This window comes from Euleptes europaea, chromosome 12, assembly GCF_029931775.1.
Source record: "Euleptes europaea isolate rEulEur1 chromosome 12, rEulEur1.hap1, whole genome shotgun sequence".
Classification (NCBI taxonomy): domain Eukaryota; kingdom Metazoa; phylum Chordata; class Lepidosauria; order Squamata; family Sphaerodactylidae; genus Euleptes; species Euleptes europaea.
In genome coordinates this window covers 30,494,958-30,517,376 of record NC_079323.1, presented here as the reverse complement: position 1 = coordinate 30,517,376, position 22,419 = coordinate 30,494,958, and the positions used below count along the sequence as shown (strand labels likewise).

The window sequence follows — 22,419 nt, the reverse complement described above, 5'->3', positions numbered from 1 at the left end:
TAATTTCATTAATTTACTAAGCTTAACATATACAGCAGTAACTGAGTAATTAGAGATACCACACATTCCCATCAAAATCTCTGTGTCCTCGGTAGATTTGGATCTTTAAATGGGCAGCTATTTGCAGCCTGTCTGTGGTACACATTCCTCCTTTGCAAAAGGCAAACTTTTCTGGTCTGAGAATAGAAGGTACATTGATATGAACACAACAACATGGGTACTATTCTATTCAAATTCTTCCCCTTCACTTGCAATGATTACAGTCTTGCATAGTTATTTCTCCCCTTTTAAACAGCCAGATACTTCACCAATATTGTATGCTCTGGGCTCACCACACCTTCCTTCCTGATCATTCTGAGAAGGTCTTGTGAAGAACTCCTTTCCATGACTCAAGAATGGAATAACAGGTTCCCCTTCAATAGGGAAACAGAAAGTATCCTTCTCTTACATCCTGCACTGAGCACCCTCGAAATTTACTTCCACAGAACATTTTTTAAGCTGTTTGTTTGTTGTAATCTCAAGAGGAATGAAGATGTCAACTGTGGATCACTGGGTTTTGGACTGATAAAGTGGATTGTACTTGCATGTGTATAGAAGAAATTACTTTCTGTCCATTCATCCAGATTTTTTTCATGAGAAGATGTAAAGAAATTACATGGAGGCCTCCTTTGGTGTGGCTGACAGCAAAGGTAGTTCAGCCTGTTCTTTTAATTAAATGTCCATCAATCTCCTGAAACAGCTGGTACAGCTGAAATGCTATCTGTAGGCTTGAAATGATCTTTATGGGAAAAAATGCCGAATGAAAGGCATAATCTTAACATCACTAACCAAACTCCTTTTCCCTTCGCTGGAGTCATGAGGACTGTACCCTTGGCTTTCAAAAATGGTGTCATTTAATAGGATCAAATATGCACACAATGTGTTCACATCATGCTTCTACTTCTGATCTATGGACCCCAAAGCTGTGTGCAGAAAAACAAGCTGTTAAGGTACATAGAGACTCCTCACACCTACCTCCCCAGTAATTTACAGGCATATGTAGCAGAAAAACAAGCTGTTAAGGTACATAGAGACTCCTCACACCTACCTCCCCAGTAATTTACAGGCATATGTAGCCATACCATTTACTGCACAGCAAGACACATACAAATGATGATGCAATGCAGTCATGTCTAGAGTTTATATGTTCCAAGGTTGGAGTGGGGCCGAGGCTCAGTGGTACAGCCTCTGCTTGGCATGCAGAAGGTGCCAGGTTCAATCCCTGGCATATCCAGTTAAAAGGATCAGTTAGGAGGTGATGTGAAAGACCTCTGCCTGAGACCCTGGAGAGCTACTGCCAGTCTGAGTAGACAATGCTGATTTTGATAGACCGATGGTTTGATTCAGTGTAAGGCAGCTTCATGTGTTTATGAAAGTATGTGGCTTTCTCCATGCCCTCTTGGTACCCTGTGTAAGAGGGATGCCTTTCCCTCCCCTCCAGCCCCAAGTCATTTGAAAAAGGTTATAAATCTGCTAGCAAGTAAGGGGTCATCTTCAGATCTAAGTGTTTCTTCCCCTGCATGTACATTACTGGACATTTCATGTCACTCTCATATATTTACAAACTTGTAGAAGAAATACAATTTTTTTTGTATTTTTGTTTTTATAACACTAAATGTTAAACTTCCATCAATCAAACACGATTACACCTACAGTCTTGAGGAACTGGTGTCCTGTTCTGAATCACCACTCAGGCACGGTGACAGGCTGAAGCTTTTTAGGGCTGTGAGGGGAAAAGGGAAACGGGAAGACAAAGACAGCATGAGAGGAAAGAGTGGAACTACTATAAGAAACACCTTCACATGAATATCCCCAGAGGGTACCATAAAGTCACTCATTCATTTTGACTCCAGGGACATCTTAAGAAGGTCCTAAGCCAACTCTGAGACTTACTGGCCTCAGTGATAAACAAAATGTTCAACAGCCAGTGAGAACTGAGGGCAGTCAACACCTCTCAGGAAGCACAAAGACAACATCAGACTCTGTAGAGTGTGGCAGAAAACGACATGATTATTCGTCCAAACCAAGTACTACCCATAGTTCTCTTATTAAACCAACATTGCTAAAAACTTTAAAAAAATGTAGCTCACATGCAATATTAAAGTGCCTCAGTATACCTCCCCATTATACAGAGGAGAAGCTTGGGCATAGAATAAAGAGTCGACAAAGGTCCCATCATGAGTCAGTGGCAGAGGATCGGGGAAATTTGATTCACAACCATTAAGTCTGACACAGTTTTGTCCTGTTTCCTGCTTCAGCCCATCTTGTCCTCTCTAAGAAAAAACCCTGTTTTTGACAATTTTTTTGTTATTTTACAAGCGTACTTTAAAAAACATAATTTTTGACTCTTCTTTCTTCCAAAAAACACATTGCTCTCAGTAGCACAGTGTTTATCAGCAGCCCTACAGTAACAAAACATGGCATTCAGTCCAACACTTTAAAACGACTCTATTACTGCAATGCTAAAGAGTACAAATGACGTTGGCAAAGAACAATGTTAGTGATGGGACTGACTGCATGAGAGGGAAAAGATGAACGTAGTTTTAGCTCCTTTCCTGACATATCAAAAATGCTACTGAATATGGATGCTTACATCCTGAAAGACTCAGCCCAAATCTGTGAGGCATGAATGCTCAGAAGAATAACCAAGGGAGAAACTTGACTTTGTTCCCACAGAAGATGTATGGCTTATGGTGGTCACCAAGTCACATACAGACATAAAGGTCATTCACTCATCATGGTTTTCAGTCAGTACTTTCATGTTTTTCTTTATGCAGATACCTGGTGGAAGTATTGATGTACTATCTAGTTGTCACTGAACAGTGATTCTTTCACTGCGGTGTACTTAGTGTTTACTTCTATAGTAGCTGGCCAGTCCTGGAAACCTCCCAGTTTTAAGCTGCTTTTCACTTCTACCTTTTTAGATGGAACTTCTCTCCAGTGATGGCTCCTACTCCATTTTGGGGTGCTCTTTGATGTCATTGAATTGGGGAGGGGGAAAGAGTTGCCTTCGCCTGCTCACTTACCAGCTCACTCTGCCTGAGGTTGGCCTCGGGTTGTTGAGTCCACCAAGATTAAGGGCTGAGAATCTTATGCAGAGTCCACGAATCTCTCTAGCACTAATTGCTTTTGGGCCTCATAATTCTACTCTGTAATTATTAGGTTGCTTTATGCCTAGGGGGTCTTATACTCCTTTGAGTTTTATACCTAGGAAAAAAGAGCTGTTCCCCTGAGAGCCTATTTACACATCAAGAGGGGGAAATTCCCATAGAGTTTTTGCCAGGTAAAATGATCATGAATATAAATTTCATGTTTCAATATTCTGGAAAATACTAATGGTAACATGGTCTTACTGCATAGGGCTCTTTCAGAAGGTCACTTTACAATGTTCAAAGTGAAGGGGAAAAGTGATCTCACAGCAACTTTTCCATCTCCAATATGATCATATGAATTAGCTACTAGGGATGAGGAAGTGGAATTTGTAACTCAGGGCCAGTATCAAGTTCCAGTAGCTAACAAATACACACATGCTCACATCTCTTCTCTCACACACATACACATTCTCTCAGTCTTGTTGGGTAATGTTCAGACAACACTCCTCCTCAAACTGGCGTCCCTTCAAATTTCTAGACACAATCCCAAAATGCACATAGAATTTTATCTTAGGGCAGTTAAGGGATGATGCATCTGATGCAAAGTGATATGAACAAGATAGTCCTCAGGGGAAGGAAGGGAAGGCACATATCTCTTGGTGAGGCCAGGATTGTCCTGGACTCCTATGTGGAGGAGCCAATCAAGGATAAGGCAAGAAAATAGCCTTTGAAGTTCAACATGCTTTCCATCTCTCCTGAGAGGACCAAGATGAGGAAGAAAGGCAAGTGGAAAAGGAGGAGGTTTTATAGGGGTATTTTAAACTTTTTTTCTCATGGCAGTTGCCTTTTTTGTGAATGGTACCCCTCACACAAAAAGGGTAAGAACCTGAAAGTATTGATCCTTTCGTTACAAATGAACCCTGCGTTTTTGAGAGGCACCTAACAGATGGGAAGAAAAGGCAGAAATGCTTAACCATCTAGGAGAGTAAGATTGTGATCCCCACAGAGTCTCTTAATTGGTGACTACCGAAAAGAGGCTCTGGCCCTAACCTAGCCAGGATGGAAATTGTGACAGACCCGAAACAAAAAGAGAAGTTGCCCTCCATCCTGCCCTCCATTCGAGGAACAGCTGAGCTCCAGCACAAATGTAAGCAGAGTCACACCCTTCTTCAGTCCCTTTAAGTCGATGGGTTTAAAAGGGTAAAACTCTGCTTAGGATTGCACTATTCCTCCATTTATGTTTCTAGTTTAAGATATGAGGAAGACAAAATGATAGGAGCTCAACATCTTAACACTGACATGTTTGAGCAGAACGAGATTTGGGAGGTATATCCATTTCAGATCTCAGATCAAGGTTTGGGAGATCAACAGCCTTTTATGCTCTTATCAAGGCACACAATGTTTGTGTATGGGAAATATTTTGTAGATTTCTCTCTTTTATCCCTTAACACTCCAGCAGAACTCACATTGTGGCATCCCACAGAGTTGCACATCCTCTCCTCCCTGTAGTCTTTCACACCCCGTTGCTTCTCAGTGCTGCTTGCCTGCCTCTATAGAATACTGTCTAACAGTCAATTGTAAGCCCTGGGAGGATGGCACAGGGAAGCCTGGCTAGTTGCTTAATTGACTGCCCACGTCTGTTCAAAACTGCAGACTTCGGCAGAAATAAATCGCCAGAGCAGCAGAAATGGGATGCTGCCGTGATGTTGATCAAGGTGAGAGCCAGCTTGCTGTGGGCAGGCATGCAGCTGCAGAGAGCGCTTCGCAAAAGGGATGATCCTCATTAGAGCAAAAGGAAGGGTTTAATGCACACACATACACAGACACACTTTGTTCCTGCATTTCCAGGCATGAAATCATCCCTTTGGCTAATGTGGGTAGCGTATTACAGGAAAGCCCCGCCCACCTACCACTTCTACTATCCAAAGGCAGATTTCCATTGTAAATTTGGAAGGGATGAGAAGGGGATTTTTGCTGATTAGCTGTTCAGTGGAATGAAAGCCACCAATACAGTGCCAGCCAGTTTAGGCACGGATGTTCCTTAGTGGCCCCTTCACATAGCATCCTTTGCAGATGAGGTTCCAACAGTTCCCTGAGGAGAACATAGTAGACATGCCAATCCAAGTGTCATTTTCTGAACCCATGCAATTTAATTGCACTTGTGAATTTAGCCAAGTTGGTAGCAAAATTCTGGTATTAATTTTTTTTAACCATTTAAAAACCCCACTTGTCCCTGAAGGGCTCAAGGCAGAGTCATCTCTGGAACTGACACAGTCATCAAGTCACATTAGATGTATCTGGCTTCTCTTCTCACTGTAGTATTATAGCAGGAAAAGTTCTGCCTTGTTTCTTAAAACAGAGGCAGACATTGAGGACTTTTTGGTTGGTAACACTAATTTATTCCACTTGCCCTATCTAAGATTTTCAGTATTACATAAGGGAGTTAAATTAACACATTTAGATTCACATGTACAATTTTTGTGTGTGTAATAAACCAGGTTGCTTCAGTTGGCCACAGACTCGTTTAGTGACCTATCCTAAAACAAATTTAACTTTCCCCTCGTTTTCATCTTGGTATGATCGTGTGTCAAATCATAGTCTTGTACTTGGATTCCACCCACAACAGGACTGCTAACAGCAAAACATACTAAGAAAAGTTAACACTGTGAAACAGATAAGTGAGATACCACTGTATTCATGACACTTCCTTTAGTATAATCATAAGAGGGTTTCCAACCCCTCTTCCCTGTTATGAACTGCAAGGTGTTAGGTACCGAGAGACTGAAAAAAAGCCATCTCCTTATCAAAGGACGAAAAGTACTGTTCCTTTGGAAAACTAGTTAGGCTCAGGGGTCAGAGTGGTCAGAGTGGATCCCAGTCAGCACAAATGGAGAAAGATCCTTCATATAAGGATGCACCTTGGTGCTGTCCTTTGGCACTATTTGCTCCTCCAGCTGTGCCCGATAAAACTATCCTATCAAGGCTAAGGTTCTCCTACCAGAAGTGGACCCTGTGCATTACTGTTCAAGCACAGAAAACATGCTCACCATGCAAGTGAAGAAAAGCTAGATGGTTTCAGAATCGAGAGACACCAACTAAGATATGAGCAGCCAAGCTATTATATACTGTAAGTTCACCTAGCTGAACCTCATCGTTTGTGGCGCAGAATTCTGATCTGGCCCATCTTCAGACCATGGTGGACTCCTTTCTGGAATTTTCCTTTGTTCCCCAGGGAAACCCCTATTTGCTAACATGCTCCAGCCCATCCTTACACAAAAGTATACCCTGACGATACCCTGGGTCTCCTGGACTTTATTCTGAGCTTCCTGGATTCTATTTAATCCCTACTTCCTTCAGAGTCTTGACTCCAGAGCGACTCTGTTCCCTGCACAGAATCTGCCTGGCCCTTGCTGAGTCATTCCTGCAGATCTTGCCATTACTTTGTCCAAGAGGCTGAGTGTTAAGCGGAATGGGTCTGGACGATGAGCGCTTCCGCTAAGGAATGCTCACTAACAATTTGGGCAAACCACCAGGAGTAACAGCTGCAGTCTCTTTCTGAGATCAGTTTCATTCTAAGCTGCAGTGCCCACCCCCCAGGCACTCACAGAACCCCCTTTAGGCTTCACTATCACCCTACATTCTGACTGGTTTGATGTTCTACTTGGACACGGGCAAATTGAGTACTGGGGACAATGTATGTGTTCCACCTGCATGATATCCAGTTGAAGTGGGTTGGGGAACAGGAGAAGGCTTCTCAAAAGAGGGCTTCCAAGAAGAAGGAATAGTAGTAGTAGTCATGGCAAAATCGTGCCAGGGGAACTATTGTTCATCTCCTCCTCTTCCTGCTTTCACATCCAAGCACCTCTCAACCTCATGTACAATGCAAGACATTATCTACAGCATAATTAGCTTATGTACACAGGAACTGTTCCCTTTACATGCGTTTGAGACACTCACACACATACGCACAAGAGAAAAAGAGATAGAGGGAGAGGAAAGGCTTGGCAAGAACAAGAGGGTAGGTGAGTTAAATTGGTATCTTTTAGCCAAATCAAAGTATTATGGGCCAACAGCATCAAGGGCTATAAGGGAGCAGTGGAGTTTCTTCATGGGACACCAGTATGCTGGAGAGATCTGCATCACTGTTTGCCAGAAATCGGAAAAGGCGAAGTATCCTTCTAAGACCAAGCCAATCAAAAGGTTGTGGCTACCGACACCAAAGCAAAGGCTGTCTCGTTCAATGAGGGAATGAGGAGAAGAAAAGTGATTTCACTGTTGATATTTCTTTTTACAGCATCTCAGCATCCTTGGCAGGCTCCAGCGTCTGTAGAGTGATCCGTCTGGCCTTCCGTACTCCTAGGTGATCGGTGACTTGACAGTTTGTGATAATAAATGTTGTTGGTTCTTCTTTGTTGCAAATTTCCCCCTTTTGTTGCGCCTCACGCAAAAGTTGTGAACGAAACTGTCCTTTCCCCCTTCTCTCTCTTGCTCTGTCTCCTGTATGACACATTTTTGTTTGTTTGTTTTGCTTTGTGTGTTGTTCTTGTTGTTGCTGGGTTTTTTAATTTTTTCCCTTTATTAAAATTTGGATGTTATTAACATTTGCTGAGGAGGCAGAGCAGGGATGCCGCCAACAGCCACAGTGGTACGGCCAGACACATTGATCCACTGCCTGCAATCCCTGTACCGGGTCCTATGGGATGAGAGAAGGAAGAAAAAGAAAAGCAGAGAGAAAATTTACATACATGAAGTGGGAGCATACAGAGAAATAACCATACTCCTTAACAGCATTTTCCCTTGTACATCTTGTGCCTCCACAAGGCGAAGTTCCCCCTGGAGATGTCTGGATTACAGAATGGTACTTCATGTGTTGTGCAGTTCTTTATTGTTTTTTTTTAACTCCATCATACCACCATATAACAAAAGTTTGACCATGACAGATTGAGCCTGCTTTTTGCCTGCCTACCTATCTACCAGTCACATATTGCCCTTCCAAGGGCTCTTCTGCACTCTCATTTTCATCGCTTGTGTGCCCCTATTGCTTCAGATTTTTTTCTTTTCTGTTAGGCTTACCAGGTCCCCCCTCTCCTCTGGTGGGAGGTTTTTGGGGTGGAGGTAAGGTGAAATTGCGCGCACACCCACGCGGCCGCAATCACGGCATTTCAGGTTTACACCCGGAAGTGCTGCATTGCAAGGGGCCTTTACCACTCAAACTGGGAGTTTGAGTGGTAAAAGGCCCATTATGATGCGGCACTTCCAGGTGTAAAATGCATCTCAAGGGGCTGTTTACAATGTGCATGCATGCGTTGCCCGCCAACCCTCAGCTGGTCGGCAGGCAGCCGGGTGGATTGGCAGGGATCTGTCCGTCAACACTTGGCAATCCAATTTTCTGCACATTTTTTGCTCTCTCTGGTGGTTTCTTTGATATTATATCACTGCATCTCCGGCATATTTCCCTGCTGGGCAACCCACATATACCTTAACAAAAAAGCAATAATGTATTGTACATTTTCGATCGAATGGTTTAACACTTTCCTTGATAGAAATCACTCCACATTGCAATGTGATTAGATCCAGTGTGTGTGTAGGGGAAGTACAGGCATCCATATTAAACCTGTCCTTTCCCACTTCCACACTTATAGTTCAGGGCAGAGGTGGGTGATTTCTATCAGGAAAACAGCACAGGGAAAAGTGTTACCCACCAACTCCAGCTCTGCAGCACTGATCTATATTGGATGGCTGCTTTTCACCAATGGAATGCACACAGAGGAGGTAATCGTGAACCACCAGCATACTTTAGCTATAACTTATTCTGTCTGAGTAACACAGAAAAGGTTGCTCACTTTCCAGCTGCATTGATTTCAATGAAGGGGGAAAACACCTGCTTAAATACCTTTAACTGAAATCAGAAAAACTTTGAAATTATTAACTTTGGCTGGAGAGTGCCTCTATTCAACCACCGTACTCACTAGAATTACCTGCTGGTTTAAGGCCTGATTAATTTTTTTAATGCATAACATAGAGGACGTTTTTGCAGTGATTCGGTGAAGGTTCTGAGGCTAGGAGAGTTTCACATTTGTAGATCAACCGACCAACGTGTATAAGGTAGTCTTTCACTACGAAGGATCTAAATTGTTTCCAGGTTTTGCGGTCCAAATTTATACAGCCCATAGAATAATCATAGTTTGGTGTTAATACTACACACCTCACTAACCAAGAGAGTGAACTATCTGTTAAATGAGAGTGTTTGGATGGAGTATTCTCCGACTGACAGCAGGACCCAAGGGGATGGGATGGCACAGAAAGGAGAATCTTTTGACATGATCATTTGGGTATAATGAGAAGATGTATGATGGTTCATCTGTTATGTTCTGGTGCTCTTCAGAGAATTCCAGCACAATCCTTAGCAGAGTTACACCCTTCTAAGCCCATTTCCTTCAATGGACTTAAAAAGGTAAAGGTCCCCCGTGCAAGCACCAGGTCATTCCTGACCCATGTCACATCCCGACGTTTACTAGACAGATTTTTGTTTACGGAGTGGTTTGCCAGTGCCTTCCCCAGTTGTCTTCCCTTTACCCCTAGCAAGCTGGGTACTCTTTTTACCAACCTCGGAAGGATGGAAGGCTGAGTCGACCTCGAGCCGGCTACCTGAAACCGACTTCTGTTGGGATCGAACTCAGGTCGTGAGCAGAGCTTTTGACTGCAGTACTGCAGCTTACCACTCTTAGTCAATGGACTTAGAAGGGTCTAATTGCCCAGGACTTGTATTCCTCTGCCCTGATTACAGTCACGCATCATGCAAAGGCTGACTATATCATTTCCCCCCTACGTTTGCATATTGTCTTTGTGAGCACTTTGCTCTTATCTAGGTGGGCATATTTCTGCTGCTAGCAATCTCCATTCATTCATTTCTTTGATGACCTTATATGCATCCTCAACCATTGATGTGCAACTGATGCACAAATGATATTGAAAAAAGTGGGGGTGGGATTCGGAGCAAAAAAAAAGGTGTGTTAAAGAAAGGTTGTGGGTTCGATTCACATTGGGTGGGGAAAAAAAATTGACTTTGGGCATTCTGGAGCCGAAGCAGCAGGCATGATAAATTCAATAGCATCCTTAGTAAGACCATGGAGAAGCTTCCAGCCTGTTCTTCTTTATCCCTGGTCCTTATTCCTCGCCAGAGAGCCCTGCCAGGAAAAAAACAGCACTAGCTCTGCGTGACCTGTCTTTTCATCCCCCCCCCTCCCCACGGACGCAGCATGGTCCACCTGTTTCCTCTCCCTCCGCGTGGTGGCCCTTGAATGCCGCGGCTCGTTATAGTTCTGCAGGTTGAAGAGCGTCTGCCTACAGCTAGACTCTGGCTCCTTGGGGGCTGATTCATCACAGCACTCTAATCAATAAAACATGGAACCAATCAGCAAATGCCTGCAGTCCCAGGAGTGGCTACGTAATTATTTATTTGGTAATTGGGAGGGGCAGCGATTTCAGCGTAGCGTTTATGGCCCTGCAGCGCAAAGCCTATGGAGAGGAGCAACAGGAATGCCAGAAAAGCTTTGATTTTCACAAGGGTGGGGAATGGCAGGAGCTCACCGCTGCAGCAACAAATAATACAGAGTCGCCACAGGAATGTTAAGTGCGAACACGATGGATGCCCTTTCACTCAGCCTCTGGTTTAAAAGCTCTCCTGGCTTGCAGCAATCTCTAGGCAGAAGTTCTGTTTAGGTAGTGGCAGCTTCCAGCCAACCATGCATTCTGCGTTCTGTGAATATGGTAGAACCCCTTCTTTCAAAACTACCTAGCTGGATGGGGAAATGCAAATGGGTGCTGTAGACTTCCCTTCCCCAATCCAGTTGTCAGAGCTATGCACACACAGCCCTGGCTGGACAAATGATAATGATAACGAGTGGATCAGGTATGTGGGAGAGGGGCTAGGGGGCTGGGTTGGCATGATCAGATTTGGACCAAGGGCACAGGATATGCAATTCTTTTCAATCCCTTTTAGAATAAAACTAAGTAAATTGCACCCCATTTTACACACACTTCCAATAACTCATATACCATGTGAATAAAGCTGTACAGTATATGTAGGGGCAGAGCCTGAGGAGGGCAGAGTTTGGGGAGGGGAGGGACTTCAATGCCATAGAGTCCAATTTCCAAAGCGGCCATTTTCTCCAGGTAGGGTTGCCAACTTCCAGGTAATGGAAATCAAACTGCAAAAACTAGTGCCCAAGATAGGAGGTCATGCAGAAAAACGGCACTTATGGCAAAAAAGCACAGAACTACTAAAGGCTTAACCGTGAAATTCAATATAATATAAACACATACATGCAAACAACAAAATTGACAACAATGTCCATTGAAGACATAAATGAATAGATAAAGTCCAAGAATGCCAAGAATAAGATAGGTTTCCGGTATTTATTCCTATTTTGCGTTAGGACTCAATACCAGAAACCTATCTTATTCTTGGCATTCTTGGACTTTATCTATTCCTTTATGTCTTCAATGGACATTGTTGTCAATTTTTGTGCTTGCATGTATATGTTTATATTGAATGTCATGGTTAAGCCTTTAGTAGTTCTGTGCTTTTTTTGCCATAAGTGCCGTTTTTCTGCATAACCTCCAGGTAATAGCTGGAGATCTCCTGCTGTTACAACTGATCACCAGCAGATACAGATGGGTTCACCTGGAGAAAATGGCCGCTTTTGTAATTGGACTCTATGGTATTGAAGTCCCTCCCCTCCCCAAACCCCACCCTCTTCAGGCTCCACCCAAAAAACCTCCTGCCGGTGGCGAAGAGGGACCTGGCAACCCTATCTCCAGGTGAACTGAGCTCTATCAGTTGGAGATCAGTTGTAATAGCAGGAGATCTCCAGCTAGTATCTGGAGGTTGGCAACCCTAAGTAGATGACTGGAGACTACTGCATAAGTATATTACTGGAGATTTCAGAGAGGCGGCCATATTTTATGCAGCTGAAACATTAAAGCAGTTTTTCCTGTCTTAAACATTAAGGTTGTTGCGCCATAAGCTTCCATGAGATAAAACCTACTTTATCGGATGAAGGATTAATTTTGACTTCCCTACCTATTCCAAGGACTCAGGACAAATTGTATCCCACCCCACCCCCAATTGTCCCTTAATTGTAGCTGTACACAGGAGGTCAGACTGAGATGTAATCTTTACACAGAATCATCCTACCTCTCCCCTGTACCTTTGCTGCCACTGTATGAATGGAAATGTGAGTAGGCAGGCCAAAGAGGGAAGGCAGGGGAAGTTACGATAGATGGGAGGGGAATGGGTAAGTGGTCAGCTGAAGAGAAAATGGGGCAGGCAGGTGAGGGGGAGGAAAGGAAACGCTGGGTGAATAGGGAGAGTTGGAAGTTGGGAGGAAGGAGGGAAAGCTCAGTCATTCATAGGAGAAAGCAGGGTGCATCAGGGGTGAAGGAATGGAGTTCTATTATTTACGTATTTAAAATATTTCTATGCTGTCTTTCCACCCTATTCAGGGTTCTCAAGGTTAGGGCTGTTGAAAAATTTTTTTTGGTATAGTTCGGATTTGGCCGAATTCAGCCCGTCTGGATTCGGGATATGCCGAAGTCCGAACTCCCCCGCTTCGGGTCCGTGCAATTCGGCGCGAATTCAAAGTAGGGAAAAAAAATCGGCCGAATAAAGCCATTAAAAACACAACCGCGCCTTTCCGCGGCTCTGGGGGGCATTTTGGGGGGTAGAGGTCCCAAACTTTCAGTGAAGCTTCAAAGGACCCTTCTTGCAAGTCCCCCTAAGTTTTGTAAAGATTGGGTCAGGGGGGGCTGAGATATGGGCCCCGAAAGGGGTCCCCCCACCCTTAATGTGCATGTCTGAGCAGAGCTTGCCGCCCATGCACAAAGCTCCCAGCCCCGACAAACAGCTGAGCTGTGGGGAGCAAGGGCGGGGCAGGTGCAAAGATGTTTGCAAAGCAACACAACTGCAAAGCAACACAACTGCAAAGCAACACAACCATGCAAAGCAACACATTTGCAACCATGCAAAGCAACACCTGACACCTGGGAGTTTGCAAACCATGGAAAGGGACAGAGGCAGCTAGCTATGCATAATGAGCAGGAGGGGGTGGAATTTCCCCTTTTGCATCGGACTCGAGTCACCATTTGAAAACCAGTTTTGAGCCAGCATCAAAATAGACCTAACCGATCTTATGATGGACACACAACTGAAGCCTCCCCTCAAACCAGGGAGAGAGAGACTCTAGGGGGCACACACACCAGGCAGAATGGGCAAAAGCCCCCTTTGGCTTCCTCCCCCACCCACAGAAACTGCTCCCTCCCCACATACACACAGACTCTGCTTCCCCCCCCACACACACACACAGGAGAAAAATTATAGATTAAAGCCCCCAAAGGGGTCTTACTGTGGCTGTCTTCTGTTCCATCAGGAGGGGCTGGGAGGACTGGGTAATCCAATACGATTCTATTTAAGCACGGGAGGTTTTGCCTTGGATTTGCCGCTCTGGAGATGCATACAGGATCGGGTGATCCATTCATCCCAATAGGAATAAGGGAAAAGCCCATATCTCGGGACCCCCTGACCCAATGTTTACAAAACTTGGGGGGTCTCTTAAGAAGGCTCGCCTGAAGCTATGCTGAAAGTTTGGGGGCTGCACCCCCAAAAATGCGCCCCCTGCAGCCACAGAAAGAGAAAAGGGGGGAGCCCATATTTCTGCCCCCACTGAACCCATCTTTACAAAACTTGGGGGGTCTCTTAAGAAGGCTCGTCTAAAGCTGCCCTAAAAGTTTGGGGTCTCTACCCCCAAAAATGCGCCCCCTGCAGCCATGGAAAGGAGCGAATGCACCCCCACGAGGATTTCTCTCTCTTTCTCTCCCTGGCCGGGCCGCGCAGCAGCTGATTCCTCCAGTACTCAATGCTGACTGATTGGCCAGAAAAAGACCCAGCTTGGCCACCGATTGGCCGGGGGAGAATGCTGCTTACTGACAGTTATGCTGCTGCGCTCCGAATTTGCTGAATTTATTCGTGAACTCCCGAACTCGCTGAATTCGGCTCCCCCATTTTCCCGCCATTTTTGAGTTCGGTTTGTCCCGAACTAAAAACCGCCGAATCAGGAGAAATTCGGCTGTTTTTCGGTTTGGGCCGAACCGAATCGACAGCCCTACTCAAGGTGGCAGACATGGTGGCGGGGTTCTCAAGGTGGCAGATAAACACACATGAGCAGGGAAGAAAAAGGAGAGGTTGTTTTTTTTATCCTGCTTTTCTCTACCTTTAAGGAGTCTCAAAGCAGCTTACAATTGCCTCCCCTTCCCTCCCTCCCCCACAACAGACACCTTGTGAGGTAGGTGGGGCTGAGATAGTTCTGAGAGGACTGTGACTAGCCCAAGATCACCCAGCAGGCTTCATGTGGAGGAGCAGGGAATCATACCTGGTTCTCCAGATTAGAGTCCACCACTCTTAACCACTATACCATGCTGGCTCTCAGAAGAGCTAATAAGAGTTTGTGGGGGGATATCGAATGAAACCAAAGAGTGTTCACCCGCTGGTGGAAGACAACAATAAAAGGAGACTGACGAACCTCCCCGGGGAAGGAGTTCCAAAGTTTTGGTGCCATGACCAATTAGGCCTTTTCTAGCATTGTCCCCCATCTAGCCTCAGATGGCTGGGGCACCTGAAGCAGGGACTCTGAATATGACTGGAGTGGCTGGGTCGTTGATATGGGAGAATCCTTGCAGTTCTCTCTCTTGTTTTATATAACTTCCAAATGCTATCCCATGACTGGAAGCTAAGGAGCCAATAGCTCCTTTCATTAATTAACTGATTGATTGATTAATATAATGCTGCCAAAATCTATGTCAATAACAACCTAGATCCTACGTTACACTTTAGCATATGTTTACAGCACTATATTGTTACGTTTTGTATTGATAGACTTAGGCATTGAGTGCCAAAGGAGCAATTGTACAGGATCGCTCTGAAGGAACGCTGAGCACCTACTGGTCAATTTCATCTAAAAACGCAATCATATGCGACTGATGAAAGCGTCTTGAAAAGGGTTAACAACCAGACTTCCCTTTTCGTGTTCTGCAAATGTGCTGATATTGATCATGATCCTCTGCATTTCACTACAGGAGTGCTGTGAACAATTGCCATTTAAGATTCTATGGGCTTTATCGTTGATGACATGCTCCTTATGGTATATCCATCACGTTGGATGTTGCTTTGTATTTAAACCCTAAACATTGGCTCATTTTGTTAATAATTCCTAGTCATGGTTGGTTCATGTTATTGTTGAGCTGTTTGGGTCCTTTGGCTTTATTAATAGAGTCTACCTTTTGTACTACCATTCATTTGGCCACTCTGCTGTTTGTATTTTTTTGCTTATCCTACATATTTTTTGTTTTTTTAATTAAAATCTATAGAGTGGCAGAACCCATGGTGGAACTTGTCCATCTACCTTCAGAAGTTAATATAGAATTACATGTCTGTTTTTACCAACATTCTACTATTTATAGTGTTATTGAAAAGCAGCCGCCAGGCCACTTTTTGCTGATATGTTATGTGAAAACACGTGGATAAAAATAGACAACCATGTTTCTCATATGCCTCTCTCTGCATGATAGCATGCAACATGGCCTTTAGTCTCCAGATTTCAGTGTGCCCATTTCCCTCTCTTTGGTTTTTTTTTAATTTAAAATTTATACACCGCTTTTCATTTGTGTCTCAAGGTAGCCACCCTACAAATACACATTTAAAACCATACACAGTGCAATAAAACCCCAAAGACACCCCACTAAATTTCTACATATGACAACCTGTTAAAAGCACTAGCACATAAAATTGCTGAGGTGGCAACTCTGCATCTGGGCTCTACCACTTCAGACTTCAGGTGGAGGTCCCGACAAGATGGCCAAGAATAGACTAATGCCATTTGCAACCTCAATAGAAGCACCATATCCAAGTCACTGGAAATAATAGTTCCCTTCTGTTCCACACTAGTCAGACCTCATCTGGAGTGCTCTGTCCATTTCTGGGTAGTGCACTTTAAGAAGGATGCAATGGGTTTAGAGGAAGGCAATGACAATGGCCAAGGATCTGAAAAACAAGGAAAAGTTGAAGAAACCGAATATTTCAGAAGAAGAATTGGTGGGGGGGAGGTTGGGGAGGGACATGACAGCCCTGTGCAGATACCTGAAGGGCTGTCACATGAAAGAAGACAAAAATGTCTTCTCTGAAGCTCCAGAGGTAAAAGGTAAAGGTAGTCCCCTGTGCAAGTATCGGGTCATTCCTGACCCATGGGGTGACGTCACATCCCAACGTTTACTAGGCAGACTATGTTTACGGGGTGCTTTGCCATTGCCTTCCCCAGTCGTCTTCCCTTAACCCTCAGCAAGCTGGGTACTCATTATACCGACCTCGGAAGGATGGAAGGCTGAGTCAGCCTTGAGCCAGCTACCTGGAACCAACTTCTGTTGGGATTGAACTCAGATTATGAGCAGAGCTTGGACTGCAGTACTGCAATTTACCACTCTGTGCCACAGGGTTCCAGAGGGCAAGACTAGATATGATGGGTTTGAGACTCAGGAGAGAACATTTTAGTTGAACATTAGGACAACTTCCTAATCATAAGCACACTTCAGTGATTAATCCAATTACTTAAGAGAGGGAAGGATCTCCCTCGCTACCTGCCCTTTAAGTGGAGGCTGAATAACCATCTGTTGGATGTGCTTTAAGTTTGAACTAGATGGCACAATTCAAAGCGCTGGTTCTTGCAGAGACATTGGCTAGGAGAAAAGAGCCAAGAATGGAGACAGAGAATAAAGAACGTGTAGGGGAGTGGGGCCTGGGGTTAAGAAAAGAAAGAGATATGCACAGGAAGATTCATTTTTACTTTTCTAGGACTTGATTTGGCAGGGGGACTAGGAAGGAAGGGAAAAGCGAAGTTGAGTGCTAGACCTGTGGGTTAAGATGGAGAAGGAAAGAGTTGATCTGGAAGTTAGGATCATGCAGGAAAAGAAGATGGGCAACCAAAACACTATGGTGGGACGCCTGAAGTTCCATTGAGCCACCAGGGTCAGTATTTGTCTTCTGTGAGCAACAGAGGCAATAGAGGGGGGTCACCCAAAGAACCTTTTTCCTTTAGCAGGAGATTTCAGGGATTTAACATGGAGCATTCTGCAGGCAAAGCATGTGCCATATCCTTGAGCCTCTGCAGTTCCCATTGGATTCACTGATGGTAGTGTGATGTGTGCAGATGCTTGTGTAGATTTCTGCAGACAGAATACTGGCTACAGAATAGCCAATAGCGAACAGGATGTAAGACAGAATATTGACTACCGGCATTTGTTTTATACTATTAGTGATATTTATGAAGTGAAGAGTGAGATATGGTCAGTGTGTGAGATCACAAAGAGGATGTTGCAGACTTTGGTGCCACCTGCTGTTCACTGTTCCCCATTGCAGCAACTCCAATAAGAGTAGGGGGAAATCCAGTCGACATTATAAGACGGATGTTGAGATGGGACACAAATACTTGCTGCAGCTTTTGCCTTTCCTAGATGTGATGTGAAGAAGTTATGGACAGATTCACTTCCTGGCCTCCAGACCTTTATGAAGCATAGATCGTCCCTGTGTCTGCTAATGCCAACAACCAAGCCCTCCCGTTAGTTTGTTCTAACCCACTTCTGCCCAAACATAAAGCACACCAAATTTCTCCATAGCCTAACAGGCCAGCCTAGCCTGATCTCATTAGATCTTGGAAGCTAATCAGGATTGCCCACAGTTCGTATTTGGATGGGAGACCACCAGGAAGACTGGGGTTACTATGCTAAGGGAGGCAATGGTTAAACCACCTCTGCTCATCTCTTGCCTTGAAAGCCCCATTGCCCTGGGATCACCGTGACTCAGTTGTGACTCGATGGCACACAATTATTAGTTTCCTCATTCATCTCTGGCAATTCCCTTCCAAGACTGCCTGGCTGCAATCCCACTTTAAGACATTTCATATGACAAATACTGGTTTAAAGGTATTTATATTTTGCTGAATGAACACTTCAGAAAGAAAGTATTTGACAAAATCAAAAAATACAACTAGGAAGGAAAGGCTGAAGACAGTAACTGGGCATATTTAATTTAATGAATGTGCCAATATTTATTTACTTTAATTATATGACATCTTTCTCCTCAATGGGGACCCAAGGCAGATCCCCACTGTTCCCCGCTCCTCCATTTTATCCTCACAACAACGTTGAGGTAGGCTAGGCTGAGATAGATAGATAGATAGATAGATAGATAGATAGATAGATAGATAGATAGATAGATAGATAGATAGATAGATGATCTTTATTACGGTCAATGACCAGCACATGTTAGGCTGAGAAGATTAGACTGGCCCAAGGTCATCATCCAGTGGACTTCCATGGCACAATGGTGATTTGAACCATGGTCTCTCAGATTCTATTCGGGCGCTCTAACCACTACACAACATTGTCTGTCTCTCAATATAAGACAGGGATGTTAAGTAAACATTAGGAAAGACGGCATAACGTGCATGTCCTAAACAAATGAAAAAGACGAGGAGATTGTAGAAATAAAAATCCAGTTTCATTTCAATGGAAAACTGAGAATTGGTGCCATGGCTTAGTGGTCACATGTAAAAGACAGAGTGGCAGCTAAAGATGAAACTAGATCTGATGGTGACTGACCCATTTGTTTAAACTCAGACCTGACCAAGCCATGCAGTAAGCTTGTGTGGTTTTTTCAGAGATGCTAAGCCCTCCCTGCATCTCCTGCTTACCCCCCAGATTTTTTTTTCTGCTGCTGAGCCGTGATACCAGAAGCCTGGGTGGGGGGGAACCCTATATATTATGGAGAATGAGCTATGATTGGGTAACCAACAGATGTGAGGGGGGCACTTAAGCACTCCTTTCCATGTGCTCCTTTCACTTCACTAACTGAAACATTACCATTTTATGCATGATGGCAGCAGACCCTGGTTTAAGTAAATGGAACTGCTGCGACTGTGTTCCCCAATTCAAAGAGGGAAGCCCCTGTTCAGATCTTTCCTGCTTACTATCAACACAATCTTGAGCAGAGTTACACCCTTTTAAGTCCATTTGACTGAGAAGTGTAAATCTGTATAAGATTGCATTGTACATAACCTCAGGCAAGCCATTCTCTGTCTCAATCCCCACACTCATCTGCGATAGGGAAAAACCCTAGCGGAATTGTTTATGGAATTAACACAGATATGGCTTATAAGATCAGAAGGAGGGCCCCAGTGGATCAGACCAGTGGTCTATCTAGTACAGCATCCTGCATCACAAAATGGCCAGGTAGTTGCACCGGAGGCCAACAAATTAGACCCAGAGCCCAGATAAGCCCAGCCACTGGTGGAAGCAGGATGCTCACGTAAGGTTGCCAACCTCCAGGTACCAGCTGGAGATCTCCTGCTATTACAACTTATCTCCAGCCGATAGAGATCAGTTCGCCTGGAGAAAATGGCCGCTTTGGCAATTGGACTCTATAGCATTGAAGCCCCTCCCCAAACCCCGCCCTCCTCAGGCTCCAACCCAAAAACCTCCCACCAATGGCAAAGAGGGACCTGGCAACCCTATGCTCACGGTAGACTCTTATGTGTGAACACCTGTTACACATTTCTCAGTATTTCATTTGTTTGCAGAAACCCGAGCACCGCATCCCAAATGCAACATGCGTCACAATTTGTAAAATGAAAGGCATGAATTCAAGGTTAAGAAAACAAAGCAAAATCTCCCATCTCATATTAGCGGCAAATTCACCTTAAAAAAAATTCCTGACATAAGAAGTCTGGCAAAGGCAAGAACAGATCCGTAAGTGAGAATGAAGCAAAATGCCAACAGGAAGAAGCTACAATTCTCCAGAGGCAGCGGGGTGTTGATTAGGGAATCTGCAGGCAGAAAGTACGAGGCACTAGACAAAATGTCTTGCAAACAGAAACAGTTTTGTTTTTCAAAGAAGTGGAGGAGGAAAGTGGCCTGCGAAAAGTGTTAGTAGTTTGGCTCTTAAAGCTGATTTATATTTGCCTACATACAACACTTGGGGTGAAGATGATGATTTGTACAATATTGGGAGTGGCTTATTTCCGTTTCTTAAAAAGCACATAGCCTATGCTGAGTAAATCAGTGTTACTTTAATCGCCTTTCTTCCAATCTTCCTGCATAATTGGCTAGCTGCTGCCATCTAGCGGCACAGCTGTGCTAGGACTTCGTGGTTTAAAGAAATACATTCTCTTTTACCACTAGGTGGTATATTAACGCAAACAAGGAAGGAATGTATTGGCAATTAAGTGCTAATATGCTAATAGTTTCACCAGGTAGAGAGGATGGTGATCTCTTAGCCCGTTAGGATTCTCTGTCTCTATAATCTAATTAACAAATGTCACTTCTTTGCAATGCCATTTAATTCCCTTTAAATAGCTGGCCTTTTCTCTTGCTCATTCTCAAAGCCTCATTCGTATGACTTCCCAAAACTGCCCTTGTTTTCATTTCAGTCTGATGCTTCCATGAGCTCAGACTGAATGTGTGCATAGTGCTCTAGAATGGTTTCCCAGCATTGCCTGTTGTAAGCAACCTAGGCGTGTGGTGTTACTGCCAGCAGTAAACACCATAAAACAGAACAGCAGCTGCATCAGGCACACACTGGCAGCATTCTGGCATCATGCACAAATCACAGTTTCATGTGACATCCAAATGCTTTAATGGCCTGAAGAATCTTGCATACAGACAGGGATTCTAGACCAGTCTTCAAACGTGGTTTAGAAGCAACAGTCCAGGACTTATCTGGGGCTACATTTTTGGCCTGGGGCCAGGAGCAAGCAGAGTGAGGTCTTCTCACTGGCCCCAAGCCAGAAGTATGGGGCTTGGGGGGTGGAGTCCCTGCAGCAGCCTGGGCCAGCCAATCACCTCTTTCCTGGGCTGGCCAGGGAGGGGGAAGAGCTCCAGGCAGAAGTGGAGTTTAGAGGTTCCACTCTGGTCCGCTTTAGCTAGGCTGCTGCTGGGGTCTTACCCCCAGTTGACTCCAGCTCTCCCTCTCACCCACCCTCAGATCTCGGTTGTTATGGGTTGCATTTTAGTCTGCTTTGTTGTTGTTTTTCACTGCATTTTTGTCACAGCTTGGTTGGGTAGTTTGGGCACTGGGACTAGGGTTGCCAGCTCCAGGTTGGCAAATACCTGGAGATTTTGTGGGTGGAGCCTGGGGTGGCTGGAGTTTGGGGAGGGGAGGGACTTCAGTGGGGCGTAATGCCATACAGTCCACCTTCCACAGCGGCCATTTTCTCCAGGTGAACTAATCTCTGTTGCCTGGAGGTCAGCTGTAATCCCTGGAGATCTTCAGCCACCACCTGGAGGTTGGCAACCCTAATTGGGATGGATCCATGGAGGGGGAGGCTGTGCCTGTGCGCCCACCTCTCCCGTTTAGGGGACTGCCTTAAAGGATCTTGTGGGTAGAGGCATTCAACGGCATGCCCAGCTTGGGGGATGTTGGCTGGCTCTCACCACCAGGTAGCCAGGGAACCAAGCACTGGCTTGTGCCCATGTGGATCACGGGTCTTGCCAATCCACAGTTTCCCCCCAAGAGGCAGGCTGGGGGGACAGGATAATATTGGGCAGCGGGCAGGTCACCCGATGCAGGATCCGTACCCATGATGCACCAACGCTCCTGCAATTGTATTCAAGAAAAGCTGAGGCCTGTTTTTCCCCAGCTTGTGTTGCTGTTCTTCCTCCTTGTCCTCTCTCCCTCCCTCACCCCTGAATCTGCAATCCTGGTTTGTAGGAAGTCTTTCGACTCAGTGGGTCGGTTCAGAAGAGAGTGATCATGATTTCTGTGACAATATTCAATGAACTTCAACTGTATTGAATATTCAATGTCTTCAACTGTAGCAATCAGACGGAAGCCAATCACTGAATACGTTTGGATCAGCATCAAATGGACCAAATGCCTGTCAAATGGGTTTGCACCAGGTGTTTGCAAAACCGCACATGCACAAAAATGCTGTGAATCCAACCAGATCAGTAGTTTTAACTGTCATTAAGGACTACTTTGATGACCACTGAAGGGCTTTTTAAAAAACAAATGCAGCATTTATTTACAATTGATTTATAAGATTGGTGACTTACTTTGTCGACTATTTAAACAATTGCCTTCTGAGAGGAACAACAGCATGGCAAGGTAGAACCATTCAGCTGTGAGAACTCGTATGTGCAAAACACACACTTGTGCTGCACCGGAGAACAACGACATCTCAACCCT

The 22,419-nt window shown here is 44.7% G+C and overlaps 1 protein-coding gene across 2 annotated transcripts in view; it reads right to left on the bottom strand.

Annotated features, from left to right (window-relative positions):
- Positions 1-7,377: 7,377 nt before the first annotated feature.
- LSAMP (limbic system associated membrane protein) overlaps positions 7,378-22,419 on the bottom strand; it is a 578,168-nt gene continuing 563,126 nt past the window's right edge. For both annotated transcript variants that reach the window (XM_056858454.1, XM_056858455.1), the window contains one exon: positions 7,378-7,824. In XM_056858454.1, coding sequence (XP_056714432.1) covers positions 7,727-7,824 — 98 coding nt within the window. In that variant the 3' untranslated portion in view covers positions 7,378-7,726. The remainder of the gene's footprint in view (positions 7,825-22,419) is intronic.